At 33.8% G+C, this 19,421-nt stretch overlaps 1 protein-coding gene across 1 annotated transcript in view; it reads right to left on the reverse strand.

The window, feature by feature from the left end:
* The window catches only part of CEP126 (centrosomal protein 126), a 113,294-nt gene that overhangs the window by 91,927 nt on the left and 1,946 nt on the right, over nt 1-19,421 (reverse strand). The window contains exon 2 of the mRNA XM_069470474.1: nt 13,782-13,901. Within this exon, the coding sequence (XP_069326575.1) occupies nt 13,782-13,901 (120 nt within the window). The remainder of the gene's footprint in view (nt 1-13,781; nt 13,902-19,421) is intronic.

Consider the following 19,421-nt stretch of genomic DNA (forward strand, 5'->3'; position numbering starts at 1 on the left):
AACCTTCCTCTAACTCAAGTATTTCAAGTTGTTCAGTAATATCTCATATCTGAGTCATCAAATAAGATACCGAGCATTTATGCAGTACAGCAAATACTTACAAAAATAAGGAAACAAAAGTTATTTGTTTAATATTCCAAAACAGGCAACATGAATTAACAAATATATCATTGGTATGAATGAAATTGTGATAAGCTAAATTATTGGCTTGCAAGTAGGATAAAATCTCAGACCTTTCACAGTTTCTGAGTTGGCACTTGCTCTAACAGTTATAAATCGAGACCTAATTGCAAATGTACACAGGATGAAAGCAAAAGGATGGAAAAGCATAAGAAATTTATTTGACTACATTGATATCAAAGTATTTGACTATATTTATATCAGATTAATTTATTTGACTGTATTAATATCAGACTTTAAGACAAGGAGTATTGTCAAAGACAAAAAATAACATTTTATAATTATAGAAAGGTCAATTCATCAGAAAGACACAAACATTATATAGGTGTATGAACCTAAAAACAGACCTTCAAGGCCGGGCGCGGTGGCTCACGCCTGTAATCCTAGCACTCTGGGAGGCCGAGGTGGGCGGATCGTTTGAGCTCAGGAGTTCGAGACCAGCCTGAGCAAGAGCGAGACCCCATCTCTACTAAAAATAGGAAGAATTATATGGACAGCTAAAAATATATATAGAAAAAATTAGCCGGGCATGGTGGCGCATGCCTGTAGTCCCAGCTACTCGGGAGGCTGAGGCAGGAGGATCGCTTGAGCCCAGGAGTTTGAGGTTGGTGTGAGCTAGGCTGACGCCACGGCACTCACTCTAGCCTGGGCAACAAAGTGAGACTCTGTCTCAAAAAAAAAAAAAAAAAAAACAGACCTTCAAAATACATGAAACAAACACAAAACTAAAGGGAGAAATCGACAAATCCATAATCATAGTGCATATTGTAACATCCCTCTCCTAATAACAGAACTAGACAAAAAAAATCACTAAGAATATAGAAGATTTGAATAACACTATCAACTACCTTGACCTTGTTGATATTTATAGAGCAACAATTATTTATACCTAATAATTGCAATACACATTCTTTTCAAGTACATCATAAGAATCTTATGTTGAGTCATAAAATACATGTCAATGAATTTCACAAGATTTAAATTTTACAGAGTATCTTCTCTGATCAAAACAGATTTAAATTAGAAATCAATTATTATATCTAGAAAAGCTCTGAATAATTGGAAATTAAAGGAAAAAACCCACAAAAACACAGTTCTAAATAAACCATAGGTCAAAGAAGAAATCAAAAGAGAAGAAAGCCGGGCACAGTGGCTCACATCTGTAATCCTAGCACTCTGGGAGGCCGAGGCGGGCAGATTGTTTGAGCTCGAGAGGAGTTCGAGACCAGCCTGAGCAAGAGCGAGACCCTGTCTCTACTAAAAATAGAAAGAAATTATATGGACAGCTAAAAATATATACAGAAAAATTAGCCGGGCATGGTGGTGCATGCCTGTAGTCCCAGCTACTCGGGAGGCTGAGACAGAAGGATCGCTTGAGCCCAAGAGTTTGAGTGTGAGGGAGGCTGACGTGACGCCATGGCACTCTACCCTGGGCAACAGAGCGAGACTCTGTCTCAAAAAAAAAAAAAAAAAAAAAAAAGAGAAGAAAACATTTTGAACTACATAAGAAAATGCAGCACATCAAATTTGTTAAAAGCAGTGTTTAGAGGGAAATTTATAATTTTAAATTCTTATGTCACAAAGGGGGAAAGGTTTAAAATCAATTCTGCCAGTTTCCAGCTTAGGAAGATAGAAGATGAGCAAATTTATCCCAAAGTAAGAAGAAAGAAATGAATAAAAATAAGGGAATAAACCAACGAAATAGTAAACAACAACAAAAAAAATAGAGAGAATGCAGACATAAGTTGCTTCTGAAAATGTTAATAAAATTGATAAACTCCTAGCAAGAACAATGACGAAAAAAAAGACCAAACAAAAATAATATAATGAATGCAAGAAAGGATACCACTATAAATACCACAGACCTTAAAGGAATGATAGGTGAATATTATGAAAAACTTTATGCTAATAAATTCAACAACATAGAAAAAATGGACCAACTTCTTAAAAGAAACAATTTACCAAAACTGACACAGAAGAAAAGTAAAATAAAATATGAAAAACCTCTATATTTATTAATAAAATTTAATTTATAGTTAACACACTTCCCAAAAAGAAAACTCCATGTTCAGATATTTTATTATTTTTTTGTCAAATATTTAAAAAAGAACAATCATATTCAACCTTTTAAAAAATATAGAGATGGAAGAAACACTCCCCTACATGTTTTATAAGGACATGTTTAATAACCATGATTCTAGAACCTGACAAACACATTATAAAAAAAGAAATTTATAGACCAGTATCTCTCATAAACTTTACATTAAATTCACAAAATACAGGCTCAGCATTCCTAATCTGAAAATCTGAAATCCAAAATGCTCCAAAATTCAAAACGTTTTGAGCACCAACATGGAGACTGAAAGCCTGTGTTGTCTGTTGTTACTGCTTGTTCAACAGGTGACACAGGTATTTTGGTGATGCCATTGTGCTGCTTAGTTACCCTGAACACATTATTTTTTCACTATATTAAAAGTATGTCATTTTTTTTTACTGTTAAGTACTTAAAGTGTGAATAAGTGTAAGAAAATGATTGCTCATCAATAGGTAAATAAATTTAGTCAGGAATGATGGTGACACCAAACAATCACAGATTGTCCACATAGGTGGCTAAGATAGTGAGTGACACCTTTGCTTTCTGATGGCTCAATGTACACTGACTTTGTTTCATGCACAAAATTATTAAAAATATTGTATAAAATTATCTTCAGGCTATATGTATAAAGTATATATGAAACAAATGAATTTCATGTTTAGACTTGGGTCCCATCCCCAAGATACCTCATTATGTATATGCAAATATTCCAAAATTCTAAAAAGTACTAAATCCAAAACACTTCTGGTCCCAAGCATTTTGGACAAGGGATAATCAACCTGTATTAGCAAATAAAATCCAGCAATTTATCTAAAAATATCACATCATTACCAAATAAGGATTATCCATGAAATGCAAAGTTAATAATTCAAAATTAATCAGTGTATTTCACCATATTGACAAAAAAGGAGAAAAGCTATGTGACCATCAAAATAGATGCAGAAAAAATATTTGAAAATATTCAATGCACAATTAATTATAAGAACTCTCAGCAAACTAGAAATGTGAGGAAACTTCCCCAAATTACTCCTAGAACTAATGAGCAAATTTAATAAGTTGTCAGAATACAAGGTCAATATAGAAGAATCATTTGTATTTCAACATTTAAGCAACAAACAATGGAAAAAAATTAAACAAAATCGTTTATAATAGCATCACAAAATACAAAGTATTTAGGAGTCATGTAACAAAAGACACGTAAGACCCCTACGTTGAAAACCAGAAAATGCTGCTGAGAGAAATTAAACAAAAACAAACAAACCAACCCCAAACAAAAAAAGGGAGCAAAAGGACAGATATACTATATTTCATGGATTGCAAGACGCACTATTGTTAATTGAATTCAAATCATTATCAATTCTATCTAAATTGATCTATAGATTCAACACAATCCCACTCAAAACCAGTCAGGTTTATTTATATGGAAAAGCAAAAATACCTAGAATAGGCAAAAGTATCTTGAATTTAAACAAAATTGAAGGACACACAGTACCTTATTTCACTATAAAAAAGTGGTTCTTAACTGGGGGAAGTTTTGCTCCTTCTCCCTCAGTGGACCTTTGACAATGTCTAGAGATATTTTTAATTGTCAGGAGTGGGGTGGGCTACTGGTAGCTAGTGGGTAGAGGACAAGGATGGTGTTAAACATCTTACAATTGATCCTAAAATTCCCACAAGGCATCCCCCCATAACAAAGAATTATATCATCCAATAGTATGCTGTTGAGAATTCCTGCTATAATGCAACAATAATCAAGTCAGTATAATATTGGGATAAGGGTAAATAGACTAATGGAACACAGAAGTAGACCTTCACATATATGGCCAACTGATTTTCCAAAAAGGTGCCAAAGCCTCTAAATGCAGAAAAGAATTTTTCAACAAATAGTGTTGGAGCAACTAGATAAACTTATACAAAAAATGAACCTCAATCTTTACATCAAACCACACACATATAATTTGAGATGAATGATAAAACTAAACCTTAAAATCTAAAAGTATAAACTTTCCAGAAGAAAACAAGACTATCTTCATGACCTTGGGGTAGACAAAATGTCTTAGAGAAGACATAAAAAATACTAACCATAGAACAAAAAATTGATAATTTGTACTTCATCACAATTTAAAACTGCTCTTTGAAAGATTTTATTAAGTAAATGAAAAGGCAAGCTACAGGTTAGAAGAAAATACTTGTAATACATGTCTTTAACAAAGGACTTGTATCTATTATATATACATAAAAATATTACAACTCAACAAGAAGAAGACAAACAACCCAATTTAAAATTTTAAAAATAGATGAAATATTTAAAAAGATACTTCATAAGAATTACAGGAATGGCCAGTTAGGAAAAAGCAAATTAAAACCATTTCATACTTACTATATGGCTAAAATTAAGACTGACTAGGAGGTTATGAGGCCACTGGGACTTACATGCATTCCTGGTGTGAGTGGAAAAAAGTCAGTCCTTTTGGAAAACTGTGTGACTACTTCTTATATGGTTAAACATACACATACCCAAAGACTCAGCAATTCCACTTTTAGTTATTTTCTCAGAAGAAATGAAAACATACATCCACAAAAAGATTTCCTTCTTAGGAAATCTCATGTTTTACCATTTTGGCTTGAATTATCTTTCAGCCAGCAGCTTTATTACTAGCCCTCAATTAGAACTACCCAATGTCCATCAATGGGAGAATGGATAAATAAATTATGATACATTTTTACAATGGAATACCACTTAGCAATAAAAAAAGAACTACTGATAAATGTAATGACATAGATGAATCTCAACATTAAGAGAAAGAAGCCAGAGACAAAAATGCAAAAACAGGCAAAATTAATTCTGATGATAGAAATTTAGAACAGTGGTTGCTATGAGGGGGTGGAGATTGACTACAAGGGATTTGAGGGTATATACAAGGGAAAGATAATGACAGACCATGGAGTAAGAAGGTCAGTTTGAACAGAAGTGAGAATATGAGGGATGGGATGAACAGAAAAAGGGTGATAAGATAAACGGATTAGAAAACCTGGTGGCGTCTTCTAAGACGCCATATTGCTGAATTCAGGGTACTAGAGAAAATGACATGGAAAGATAGGAGGTATAGATTGGAGATTGAGATGCCTGAAACTGAGATTCTGGAGGTGGAGGCGTAATTGGTAACAGCTGAGGTGAAGTGCCATTGAACAGGTGAAGTTCAAGAAAATGACAGGCCACCAAGTTAGATTGATTAAACATTAAACAAGTTAGTCTTCTTGTTTTCTTCTGTAATTTTAGACACTGAAATTACAAAGAAGCTAGCAGGCACTCAATAAAGTTGTTGAATGGAAGGATTAATTGCATTTTAACTGTCCCCCCCCATTATATTCTAAGTTCACTGAGTATAGGGATTGAAATTTTAATTTCTGGAATTCCTGGTATTAATATGATGAAATTCCAGGTACTACCTTGTACCTGGTAGATGCTTAATAAATAATTGTTGAATGAATATTTGACCTTAGTCAACTTCAAATATAATCAAAGCACTTTTAAAAGCAGTTATTTATCATTTTTACTTAATAATTTATCTAGTGCAGATATAATAGTAAGTAAAACAGATAGAGTCCACACAGTTATTATCTAGTGAGGCAAGCTAGCAAAACCAAGTAAACACAAAATCACTAATTGCCATAAGTGCTAGATAGTAAAGAAACTTTAGTCTGAGATAGGGAACCAGCGGAACCCACTTTAAATAAGGTAAAGGGAATATTTCTCTGGAAACATGATACTTAAGCTTAAAATTTCAGAATATACATGAGTAAATGGTAAAAGAAAATGGAGAAAAAAGTGTTCTAGGCAGAAGAAATAGTATGCAAAGATCTTGAGTTTGGAAATAAAAAACTTAGCATGTTTGAGAAAATACCACCGATTCAGCAAAATTTGGCAATGAGGAATGATGGATTTCCAAAGCTAAGAGGTGGTATGTTCCTTGTTATGATCAGAAAATCACTGATAACAAACTATCATCCTTATCATTTCATATTGTTCCATAGTGGACCTGTTCTCTGGGCTAAAATGTAAGCAGAAAGTAATAATACTTTCACTCAGTACTTTTTGGGACCATAGAAAATAAAGCCTGTACTAGGTCAAGTCAAATTAAACCGGGGATGGAATGTGACCAACAAATAGATGTTTCCACTCTTGAATTCAGTGACAGGCCCAACAGTAAAAAGTTATAATAAGCAATTATAGCAATAATTACTATAGTTCTTTCTTTACTCAATGACTATTTACTGAGTTCCTTTTATACTGTTATGTGCCAGGCACTGTGGTAAGTGCTGTGGGAATAGAAGGAAATGGTGATAAAAATGAGAAAGACAGCTTCTCTACCATTATAGAATTCAGAGTTGGAAAAGTATGTTGCTGCTTCCCATTAACCCTGGAATTAACCTTTTCCACAAAAGAAACACAGTCTGCCTTAGCAACTTTTGAAGGGTCTGTTTAACATGTGTAATTCTGCTTCATGAAACATGTAGAACATCTTGGCTCAAAGCAAGGCACTTCATCAAATGATAGCCACATGCCAAACTGTTCTATTAGTTTCCCAGGAGTCGACAACTATGGGGCACCATTTCCTTCTGTTGGAATACTTTTAAGAAGTCAACAAATAACCATCATAGCAACAGTTCTCTTTAACAATAGAACCTAAGTATTAGTATTAAGAGTACCTGAAGTCACGACAGACATATGTACAACTGAAGAGTTTGCCTTTTAAGATACATTTCTTTTTTCTGCATGAAACCATATTTCAGATTTAGGTAATTACAACTTTTTAGAGATATGATAATATTTTAACTTTAAAACTCAATATATTTTGAGATAATTAGAAATTAAAAAAATAAAAAGTAGGAATAAAGTATCATTCTTTCAAATTAAAAAATGCAATTAGAGGAAAAATAGTTTTTAGGAATAAAATATACTGTTTTTTACAAACAACAATGCTCACAGCCTATAATAAGTAAAACTAAACCCAAGAAAATACTGAGTAAAACGAGTGAAACACTGCTTGGCAAAGGAACATGTGTGCCAGATTATAATCCTGTGCTTGCCAAGATTTAAAATTATTTGAAATCCTAAAAGTCTATATTAAAAATCATGTTTTCCAACAAATTGTCTTTCACTTGACTGCAAAAGAAAACAAATGAAAAGTCACAAGTGACCCTTAACATACTGTCGGAAGGGAAAACATTCAAGCAACAAAGATCCATATTCTGATTTACCACATAGAATTAGTAATGTCCACAATACAGAGAAAATACAATAATATCGCATTTCTCTAAAGACTGAAGTGTCAGCCAAAATAAACATGTCAATATCAATTAACTAAAGCACATAAATTTAAAAAAGTGAGGTCCTTAGGTCTTTTATTCACATTTATTCCTATCGTAGATTAACTTTTAACAAAATCCTCTATTTACTAAGTTTATAGTGTATTAGAAATATTTTTTCAAAAGGTGAAGGAACATCTAGAAAGTGACATACTAACAACAAAGAGAAACAAATTCTGCTTCTGGAAAAATGGAGGTAGCCATACTTTTTGCTATTTCTTCCACTAAGTACAACTAAAAACCCTGAACATTATATATATAGTTTTGGTTCTCCATATCCATGAGTTCTGCATCTGCAGACTCAACCAACCCCAGATTTAAAATATTTTGGTGGAAAAAAGAATAAAAAAATAACAATATAACAATGAAAAATAAAAAGAAAAATATAGTATAATCATTATTTATATAGTATTTACATCATTTTAGGTATTATAAGTAACCTAGAAATAATTTAAAGTATATGGTAGGATATACATAAGTTATATGCAAATACCACACCATTTTATTAATATATAAAAGACTTGAGCACCTGTGGATTTTGGTCTCCATAGGGGTCTGGAATGAATCCCCCATGGATAGATACTGAAGGACTGACTTGTGTGTATATATGGATGTATAAAACCATAAGAGTCTAAGCTAGGGACTTTGGGCCTCAGGAAGGACATGATGGTTATGTTCTCTGGGTTTTCTTTTTGTTTCCTATATCCCAGACTTGGAGCAGAAGAAAAAAACCTGAAAACATCAACAAGCTTAGACAAAAAAAGGCCCCAACTAAAAGCTCGCTCTCTCTAGCCCCAGGAAAGGTCAGCTTATTAGCAAGGCAGAAAACTTAGACAATAACCCTACTACTCCATCCAATCACCACAGAAAAAACACTGTGGTTCCTCCCCTATCTTGCCAGCAAAGACTGAGCGGGGAGCTTAGATTTCTACCCTTTCCACCCTTAAAATAAGGTCCCCCAACCCTCCTGCAGGGATGCTGTCAGAGAAACTGAGTGCAAAGCTGGGCTTTCATGCCCACCTAGTAGTAATGAGGCTTTCTCCCCACCCTGGTATTAGTAGAGACTATGTGGGGAGTCTGGACTTTCACCCAGTCAGCAGTAAGAGGTGCCCCTACCTCTCCTGGATCGGTGGTGTCTGAGGAGGCTTGTGGAGAGACATGACTTTTATCACCCTCCAGCAGTAATAAGGCCACTCTCACTGTGGTGTCAGTGGAGACGATGTGAGAAGCTGGAACTTCCACTACAGCTCAGCAGTAATAAGGAACCCTCCTAGCCCTCCCCTTTGGTGTCCACAGAGGCTGAAGATGAACCTAGGCCTCTACCTTCATCTATCTGTAGTGAGGCTGCCTTCCTCCTTTCCCTGCTGGAGCTGTGTCAGAAAGAGAAGCTAAAGTGACAGGTTTAAATAAGTTGCAGAATCTCATAATATAATACGAAAATGTTCAGGTTTCAGTAGAAAATCACTTGTCATTTTAAGAGCCAGGAAGGTCTCAAACTGAATGAAAAAAGACAATAGATGCCAACCTCAAGACAACAGAAATGTTCGAATTATCTGACAAAGATTTTAAAGCAGCCATGATAAAAATGCTTCAATGAGCAACTATGAACATGTTTGTAAATGAAAAAATAGAAAGTCTCAGAAAATAAAGATCTAAAGAATCAATATGAAGAAGAATAAAATGGAAATTTTAGAACTGAAACACATGGCCCGGCGCGGTGGCTCACGCCTGTAATCCTAGCACTCTGGGAGGCTGAGGTGGGCGGATCGTTTGAGCTCAGGAGTTCGAGACCAGCCTGAGCAAGAGTGAGACCCCACCTCTACTAAAAATAGAAAGAAATTATATGGACAACTAAAAATATATATAGAAAAAATTAGCCGGGCATGGTGGCACATGCCTGTAGTCCCAGCTACTCGGGAGGCTGAGACAGGAGGATAGCTTGAGCTCAGGAGTTTGAGGTTGCTGTGAGCTAGGCTGACGCCACGGCACTCACTCTAGCCTGGGCAACAGAGTGAGACTCTGTCTCAAAAAAAAAAAAAAAAAAAAAAAAAAAGAATTGAAACACATAATAACTGAAATTAAAAACTCAGTAGACTAATTAGGAGACTCAACATAGTAAAGATGGCAATTCTCCCCATCCCATATTGATATATAGGTAATGCAATTCCTATCAAACTCCCAGCAATATTTTTTGCAGGTTTAGATGAGATTATTCTAAATTTTATATATAAAGACAAAGATACTAGAATATCTAACACAATTTTTAAAAAGAAAAATAAAATGGGAAGAATCAGCTTCTGTGATTTGAAGATAATAAATAGCTATAGTAAGCAAAATTGGGTAGTATTAGTGGAGGAATAGACACAAAATTTAATCAAACAGAATACAGACAACAGAAAAAGACCCAAACCAATATGTCCAACTGATTTTTGAAGGGTGCAAAAACAATTCATGGAGGAAAGATAGCCTTTCAACAAAGAATGCTGGACCAATTGGACAAAGGCAAAATACCACACATATACACACAAACAAAAACAAAAAATCCCAAAACAACCAAAGAAAACCCCCAAACCTTGACCTGCATCTCACACTTCATACAAAAATTTACTTAAGATGGATCACAGACTTAATTGTAAAACATAAAACTGTAAAACTTTTAGGATAAAACATAGAAGAAAGTTCTCAGGATCTAAGTCTAAATAAAGGATTCTTAGACTTGGCATTAAAAAGCACAGTCCATAAAAAGAAAAAATGACAAACTGGACTTCATCAAAATTCACAACTTTTGCTCTGGGAAAGACCCTATCAAGAAGATCAAAAGACAATCTCCAGGATAAGAGGAAATTATAAACATTATACCTGACAAAGGACTAGTATCTAGAGTATAGTAGAACTCTCAAAACTCAACAGTAAAAGATAAAATAATCCAATTAGAAATGGATAAAAAATGTGAAGAGAAATTTCGCTAAAGAGTATAGACAGATGGAAAATAAGCACATGAACAGATATTTCACATCTTTAGCCATTAGGGTAATGCAAATTAAAACAATGAGATGTTACTACATACCTATCAGAATAGCTAAAATAAAAAATAGCGACAACATCAAATGCTAGTAAGGATATGGAAAAACTGGATGACTCGGAAAAACAGTTGGCATTCTCTTAAAACACTAAACATGCAACTACCATATGATCAAGCCATTATATTCATGGTTATTTATCACAGAGAAATAAAAACGTATGTTCATACAAAAACCTACACATTGATGTTTATAGCAACTCTGTAATAGCCCCAAACTGGAAATAACCCAGATGTCCTCAATGGGTCAATAGTTAAACAAACTCTGGTGCATCCATATCATGGAATAATACTCAGAAACAAAGAGAAAAAAACTACTGATGCACACAACAACCTGAATGAATCCCAGGTTATATACAGTACAATCATATTTATGTAACAATCTAGAAGTGAAAAAAATTGTAGAAATGGAGAAACAACAGATTAGTGATTTCCAGGGTATAGGGGTAGGAGGGAAGTGGGTGTGTCTATAAAAGGGCAACATGAGGGACCTTCGTGGTGATGGAAATGTTTTGTATCTTGACTGTATACATGTCATTATACTGGTTTTCATATTGTACTATAGTTTTGCAAGATGTTACCAATGGGGAAAATTGCATAAAGGGTATATGGAATCTCTCTGTATTATTTTTTACAACTGCCTGTGAATCTATAATTATCTCAAAATAAAGAGTTTAATTTTAAAAAGAAAAATTACAGCTAACAGTGAAGGAGAAGATAGAAAATCTTTACTGGAAGAACTCACCAAGCTTATCTGTTAGAAACTACGTATTGAAAACTATATAAAGCTTAATAATTGCTCAAGGGCAATACAGTAATATAACAGAGAGAATACTGGATGGATGTTCATAATAATGATTCCAGGGCATGAAGAAAAAAAATCAAACCACATTTATCATAATCTATATAAAAGATTATAGAAATGTGAATTATATTTTAGAAAGATTTATATTACAATGTTAAAACAAAGTTTTCATAATCTATATGTATTTCATTTCTGACAATGTTCTTCATGCACCACTTATAATTAATCCTCAACTCCCCCTGACCTCTACCTACTCAATCCCAACTCCTCCTTCATACCCATCATCTTGCCTAGAACATTATAGCAGCTTTCTACTGTACTCTTTGGCTCCAGCCTGTGCTTTTAATTCATCCTCTACCTCTTTGCTATAATGAACTAAAATGTAATTCTGATCTTGACACTCCTTCAACAGCATCTAAGGATAGGTTTGATCTCTTTAGATTGGCACAAAAGTTCTTTCATAAAATGTCTCTTACCAACTCTATAGCTACATCTCCTGATACTCGTCCACATTTCCCCAAGCATCAGTCACATAGAACCTTTGTCTTGTGTTTCATAACATTAGGCCTTTTCATATATTGTTCTCTCTGAATAAAGCACTTTTCCTCTTCATCTTCCCTAGCTAACTCTTGGTTAACTGATAAGACTTTACTCTTCCAGAAATTCTTCCTTGTCCTGTAAGTCTACGGGATGTACTTCCACAGTACCTCATAAGTGACTTTATCATAGTATTTACTATAATACATAGCATTACCATCCTTTATTACTTCACTGTTAGTAATTTGAGGGCAGGGATCATACCTCTTATTTTTTATTCTCCAGAATATGAAACCTTGGATTTTCCTAGTAAATGTTTGTTGAGTGAGTAAATTACTGTCTTCTACGACATTCTAAATAGTCAAAGATAATTTCCAAATATTCTAATTTCTTTTAATATAGTATGAGTGTATTACCCATGAATATTTAAACCTATTGATATCTAAACTTATTTGAATCCATTTATATTTTTTAGCTTATAGTATATATCTGTATGTGGAGGTTTGATAAATATGACTTACTGTTTAAAGTATATTCTACTTTTTTTATGCTTTATGGGAAACTCCAAGCTCCAATATTCTTATAAATAGATAATGCAGCTGCCTCATACTTTATGTTCACCAAGTAATTATTTCATTGATTCTCTAGGTAATTTTTTCTGCCTTTCAAATACTTAACGAATCTTTTATCATAGATTTTAGAGACCCTTCCAAGTGCTTGTCCCTCATCTGTTATTTGGTAGTCTTTCCTCTTCTTCTATGGGAAATTTCCCACATTCTGTCTTATTCTGCCAGTTAGTTACATAAGACTTTTGTCTCATCATCTGAACTTTTAAGTCTATATGAAAGAAAAACAGAAATATATGCTTATAAAACAACAACAAAATGAAGTTTCCTTAGATACTTTCAACTACATCAGACAATAAAAGAGTTAATTTAGAGAGAAATATAATGCCAGAAAAAATTTTAGGTAAATAGTTTTGTATTCCCCAAATGAGATTTGCAACATATACCCAATGATGTAGTTAATAAACTCTAGAGATTTTCTACTGTACATGTATTGCAGAAATATGGACAAGGTAGCAACAACAATAAAAAATGGCATAACTGCTCTGTGTCAAAAACAAATATAATAATTTAAAATCCTGAAAAATGTAAAGCAGTGATTGGATAGTCTGCATATTTACTTTATTATAGTTTCTAGTTTATGCTAGAAAACTCCTTTTTTCTAGTAGTTATTGATAAAATTATTTTTATCACATTTCCACCATTATTCATATTTTCCCCATGTTTCTGATTGAATGAATAAGGGTGGCACATATAGTAAAATTATATAAAAGTGAATTATAAATCAAAATCAAATTATATTCTATTAGAGACTAAATACTAATTGGTAATCTTTTACTTCATCATGAAATGATAAAACAGAAGATAACTGATTTTATAGTGATCTTAAGTAGTGTAAACGACACTGTAATAAGCTGTTTTGTAACCAAAAAAATGACTGTTGTCAGTGAACTAGACAATACAACACCATCCTTATGCTTTAGGCAGAAAAATAATAATAAAATTTACAAAGCTACATTAATCTTGATCAGTGTTTTACAGATAAAGCACTGTCATGACTTAGGTTCATAAAGTGCTTTAAAGTACAGAAAATATTAATTTATATTGACTTTGAATTTCTATACTTCTAAGTAAAATACAGTTACTTACTTTTTTCTCCTATTTGACTCCACAAAATATTTACGTGCTCGATTTCGACATATTTTTTGTTGCTGCAGTAATATTTGGCGCTCTTCTTCTAAATTCTTCTCTAGGTAGATTTTCATATCTCTAATGATATGATAAGTTAAGAACAATGGTTTACATCTTTAATGGATGAGTGTCAGTGCTATCTGATAAATATAATTACAACCTCATGAAAATGATGTAATGATATTTTTATGGAACAATTAGTATGTTTACACATTTTCAGTGTACCACCAGCAGCTGTTTTATGTAAAAAAATTCTGACTTGGTATTAGGACCTAAGATATATCTCACTTTCCCTGGGGGCAGGAGGGAGGAAGCAATTACTTTTAGAAATCATGAGCTCAGATAAGGAGACTGCATATCGTCATTCATTACACAGATCTCTGAGTACTTGCTAATTAGTTGCCTTCTTAGGCATGTGTAAAAGAAAATGAAATAAGAAGGTTTTATTTCACTAATAGAAAGTAGATAAATTAAACATTTCAATAGATCCTTTATAGTGTGAAAGTCCTATTCAAATATTTAAAAAATAAAATAGCAATATAATTGGAATATATGGGAATATAGATTATTTACTTAGTGATTTACTTGTTGGTTACAAAAAAAAAAAAAAAAACTAGGAAAACCATGCATAGTCACCTATTTATCCAGAAGTTTGCCAGAAAAGAAAAGGAATATTTTGTTTATCCTAATCATCTATTCATTTGAAATTTACTATATAAAATTAAACTTTCCTTAAACAGTTTTGTATTGATATCATTAATTGATTTTCCAAACTTATATAACTGTTCTTATTGAATATCTTTATCAAATTTGTCACAGTAATTTTCTATTTTTAATAATTTTGAATTTTTTAAAAAAATGTTAATTCAATCACCACTTTATCACATTCAGTACCTCATCATTAGATGTAGATGCCTATGAGATTCCACTAAAGTTACAGATTATATGGTATAGCTACTTGTCTTTTTTAGAATAACTTCCTTTTTTTTTTTTTTTTTTGGTTGAGACAGAGTCTCACTTTGTTGCCCAGGCTAGAGTGAGTGCCGTGGCGTCAGCTTAGCTCACAGCAACCTCAAACTCCTGGGCTTAAGCGATCCTACTGCCTCAGCCTCCCGAGTAGCTGGGACTACAGGCATGCGCCACTATGCCCGGCTAATTTTTTTTTTTTTCTATATAGATTTTTAGGTGTCCATATAATGTCTTTCTATTTTTAGTAGAGACGGGGTCTCGCTCAGGCTGGTCTCGAACTCCTGACCTTGAGCAATCCACCCGCCTCGGCCTCCCAGAGTGCTAGGATTACAGGCGTGAGCCACCGCGCCCGGCCTAGAATAACTTCTTAAAAAAACTTTTAATAACTTCTTAAAAAAACTTTTTTCCCAAAAATAGAGATTCAAAATTCTCTTTGAGATGCATTTAATCAAAATTTTTTATATGTCATAAATTGATTAATAGTGGTAAAACAGAATACAAAAATACATTCAACAATATATTATGCTTTACATAATTTGTTAATTCAAAATGTGTTAATTTTGGGATCCTACTGTGATTCAGCATCAATATTATAAAGAAACTCTATTATTATATATTTCAAAATAATCATGTTTATTTGAACTTTTTTGTTGTTTAAATCTTTGCTAATGGGAGCTTATTTGTTTTCAATTATGTTGCTATTTAACCACTTTTATACCATAGGCAATAATTCATTTTACTTTCATTTTTTATAAAACTTTGCACTACTTCAACACAAAGACCCAAACACCCTCACACACATGATATTTTTAGTTTTCTTTTGAAGGATTTATAAAAATGAAGCAAAAAGAAAAGATTTATCTTGCACTTCTCTGATAGAGTACTTTAGTAGGATACAGATTTCAACAAGATGGCCAGTTACTACTAAAAGTCATAATTCAGGATTAAAGGAAAGCATAACTTCCTTTCAGGGTACACATGGGCAACATGGGGGCAGGGGAGGGAAGTTACTTTGGCTCGTGTGAGAAGCATGGAGGACTATGCTGCAAGTGGAGACAATTCTGCTCTCTGTTCAACATGTTTGAGATCTCATCACAAGAGCATAAAGAAAATCACAAATGTTTGTAATGTTCTGACAACCATATAGTCTTAAATTTAATCAGATTACTCTCTATTATATATGTATAAAATGGTATTGTATAAATTTTGCCTGCTGAATTATAAAAAATGCTGCTGCCTCTGCATCTTTTCAAACATGCTGTTCAAGTTTAAAAAATATTAGATGGCTGGTTAAATTTTGGTTCTTATATGAGCTGTATTGTAAAGGTAAGATATTTCCATAAGAATCACTGATAAATACCTGTGCAAAAGAAGGTAATTTTTATATATTTAACATTAACAAACCAAACTAAACCTAGTAGAATTGGGTAAATAACACATGATTATAATTTAAAAGCACAGTCTATTCTACCCTACTTTCTCCTCACCTCTTTATCTCCCAACTAAGTCTTTCTCCAATTAGGTTGTTTAAAATATGTTTTAATACCATCACAAATAATCACGCATTATACAACCCATTTTCTCCCCAAACCCATTAAGGTTATCTTGATTCTATTTCTCCTCTGCAGTATCCCCGTGCACTGTCTTGGCTCAGGCACTTTAAATCCCTTGTCTGGACTACCTCAGTATTCTTCTAACTCATCTCCTCACTCCTAAACTGGCCATCCCCTCATTTGAACCTACACAAACCAGCTAAATGCAAATCTGATTGTGTTTCTCATTCTTTTTTCCCCCCCAGGGAGATGGGGGTCTCACTCTACCATCCAGGCTGGAGTATGATCATTGCTCAATGCAACTTGGCCTTAAGCAGTCCTCCCACCTCAGCCTTCTTAGTAGCAGGGATTACAGGCACATACCACCATGTCCTGGTAATTTTTAAAACATTTTTTTTGTAGAGAAAGGATCTCCCTATGTTGCCCAGACTGGTCTTGAACTCCTGGTCTGGAATGATCCTCCCGCCTTGCCCTTCCAAAGCATGGGATTACAGGCATGAGCCACTGCATGCAGCCTGTTTCTTATTTTTTGTTGTTCTCTAAAAGCTTCTTATCACCTTCATGATAAAATTCCAAATTTCTTGGACTTGTATATAAAACATTTTACAATCTAGTTTTTTCAACTTCGTTTCTCAATATTTCCCTATATGAATCCTATGCCCAGCCACACAAATATAATTATTAACAGAACAAGCCATGACGTATCATACCATTATCTCCTGGCACATGCTTGGCTAACTACTCATCCTTTCAAGACAACCTCAAGCACTTCTTCCCTGTGAGGCCTTTTCTAACCTCCACCAGATGAAAACACCTTTGTGAGTATATCTTATATGTCCCCTCTACATTTCTATAACTCTGATGCCTGGCATGGTTCTTAGAATACAGTAATGGGTTAATTAAAGCCTGCTGAATAATTCCCTTGAAGAAAATTCTCTGAGGTAGATGTAACAGTACAAAAGGCATATGCATTTTACAACTCTTAATGCATTATGGATTTATAAAGGTTTCTAAAGGGGTTATATAAATTTATATACCATTAGAAATATAAAACCTCATAAGCACAGAGTAGTACTTTCTTTTAGAAAGACAACGTGCAAAACTATTTTTATTGTTTATATATTAGCAAAATAGTACACTTTCTATGTTGATTACTAATTTTTTTTCTCCTTGGAGAATGGTTAGTTCATAGTCACTAGCCATTTATCTACTGAGAACTTGATTTAAAAAACCCATCAATTTCAGTAAGTTCAATACAGGTATAACAACATAGATAATTCTCTATCATAGTTAGTGCAAGCATTTTTCACCAGATATTTCAAATTTTATTTAATTATACAATTTCTCCTTACACTAATGGTTTAAATTAGTATTATTTTTGAAATATTTTTTCCTTTGAAATTTCTTCTTTCCCTTCAATAGGTTAAGTTACTATACTTTTAAATACATGAAAAATGTGAAATTCTATTTTGTCAGTTTTTACAATTTTTTTTTTTTTTTTTTGAGACAGAGTCTCGCTCTGTTGCCCGGGCTAGAGTGAGTGCCGTGGCGTCAGCCTAGCTCACAGCAACCTCAAACTCCTGGGCTTAAGTGATCCTACTGCCTCAGCCTCCTGGGTAGCTGGGACTACAGGCATGCGCCACCATGCCCGGCTAATTTTTTCTATATATATTTTTAGTTGGCCAGATAATTTCTTTCTATTTTTAGTAGAGACGGGGTCTCGCTCTTGCTCAGGCTGGTCTCGAACTCCTGACCTCGAGCGATCCACCCGCCTCGGCCTCCCAGAGTGCTAGGATTACAGGCGTGAGCCACCTCACCCGGCCAATTTTTACAATTTTATATTTATTTTATATTTACCCTTTTTATCAGCTCAAGTGTATTTTGGAATGTAGTATAAGGTGTGACTCAAGGCAGAGACAGTGAATATGGACCACTCTTTTAGAGGTCTGAATAAGAAAGAGATGGGAGATATTAGAATATAGCTAAAAGGGTTCTTGTAATCAAAGAAATTGAAAGTAAATTATAAGAAAGGTGGGATGATTTATAATCCAAGGTTACCAAGAAGAGAGGCTATGGAAATAACGGCACAAGTGAATGGATTCACTTCCTATAGTAAAAGTAATATCCCATCACTGAGCTGGGGAAAAAAGGCAGGTGGGTGGAAGTATGTGGGTTTGCACTGTTTGTTGGGAGGGACTTAGGGGGAGTTCATGGCATTTATGTCTTATGAAGTGGTAAAATAGTTTAATGAGGGTGGTGGGAGGTGATAGAGATCTGGCAGAGGCATTAAGAGGAACAAGAATCCAATTGTTGTTTAGGTGAAGCTGGAAACCATCAATCCAGTCTTTAGTGGTACAGTCTGTATTGTTTTGTGATTTATCTCTGACAGCATTTTTATTATTTGCATAAAGGAATAGAGAAGCAGGACTGTAGTAGTTACTGGGCAGTTGAAGCAGGAGAGAGATGCAAATAGCTAAGGATGTTGGTGAGTAAATATGTGCAAATAATCAAGAATAGGGTATAAACTGGGCAGAGGAGAAGGAGAAGCAAGGTGAGTGCTAGGATAAAATGGAAAGGTCAAAGATTGGAAATATTTATAAGGAAAAAAGAGGCATAGTATGAAGGGGACATGAGAGACATTTTAGTTTTTTTTTTTAAACAAATTTTATTCTATTTCTAACTCTTATAAGAGATTGAAATGTTAGCTAATTTTAATCAGATGAACTTCATAGGGTTTTGTTCTTTTACAGCCTTTAGAGTCAGAAAGTTCTGACTCCAATGAGAAAACATCTTCAACAGAAGGCTGTATGGCCTCTGAGTATTGCATTTATATTTCAAATCACATATAGAAATTTTACCAAGACACTTGTTTATTTGAAGACTATGGTGCTTTCATTTGTTTTCTTTTTGTTTTTTCCATTTAGTCATTCAGTTAATTTGAGCACCTACTCTGTACCAGGTATCCAATGGGAAACATTAAAGAAATTAAGAACATCCAAAATGATACTTACATAAAAGGTGCTTTAGTGTTTCTCCAACTAGTAAACATAATATTTTGATTTAGTGTCACAGTCTT

This window comes from Eulemur rufifrons, chromosome 6 (assembly GCF_041146395.1).
Source record: "Eulemur rufifrons isolate Redbay chromosome 6, OSU_ERuf_1, whole genome shotgun sequence".
Classification (NCBI taxonomy): Eukaryota; Metazoa; Chordata; class Mammalia; order Primates; family Lemuridae; genus Eulemur; species Eulemur rufifrons.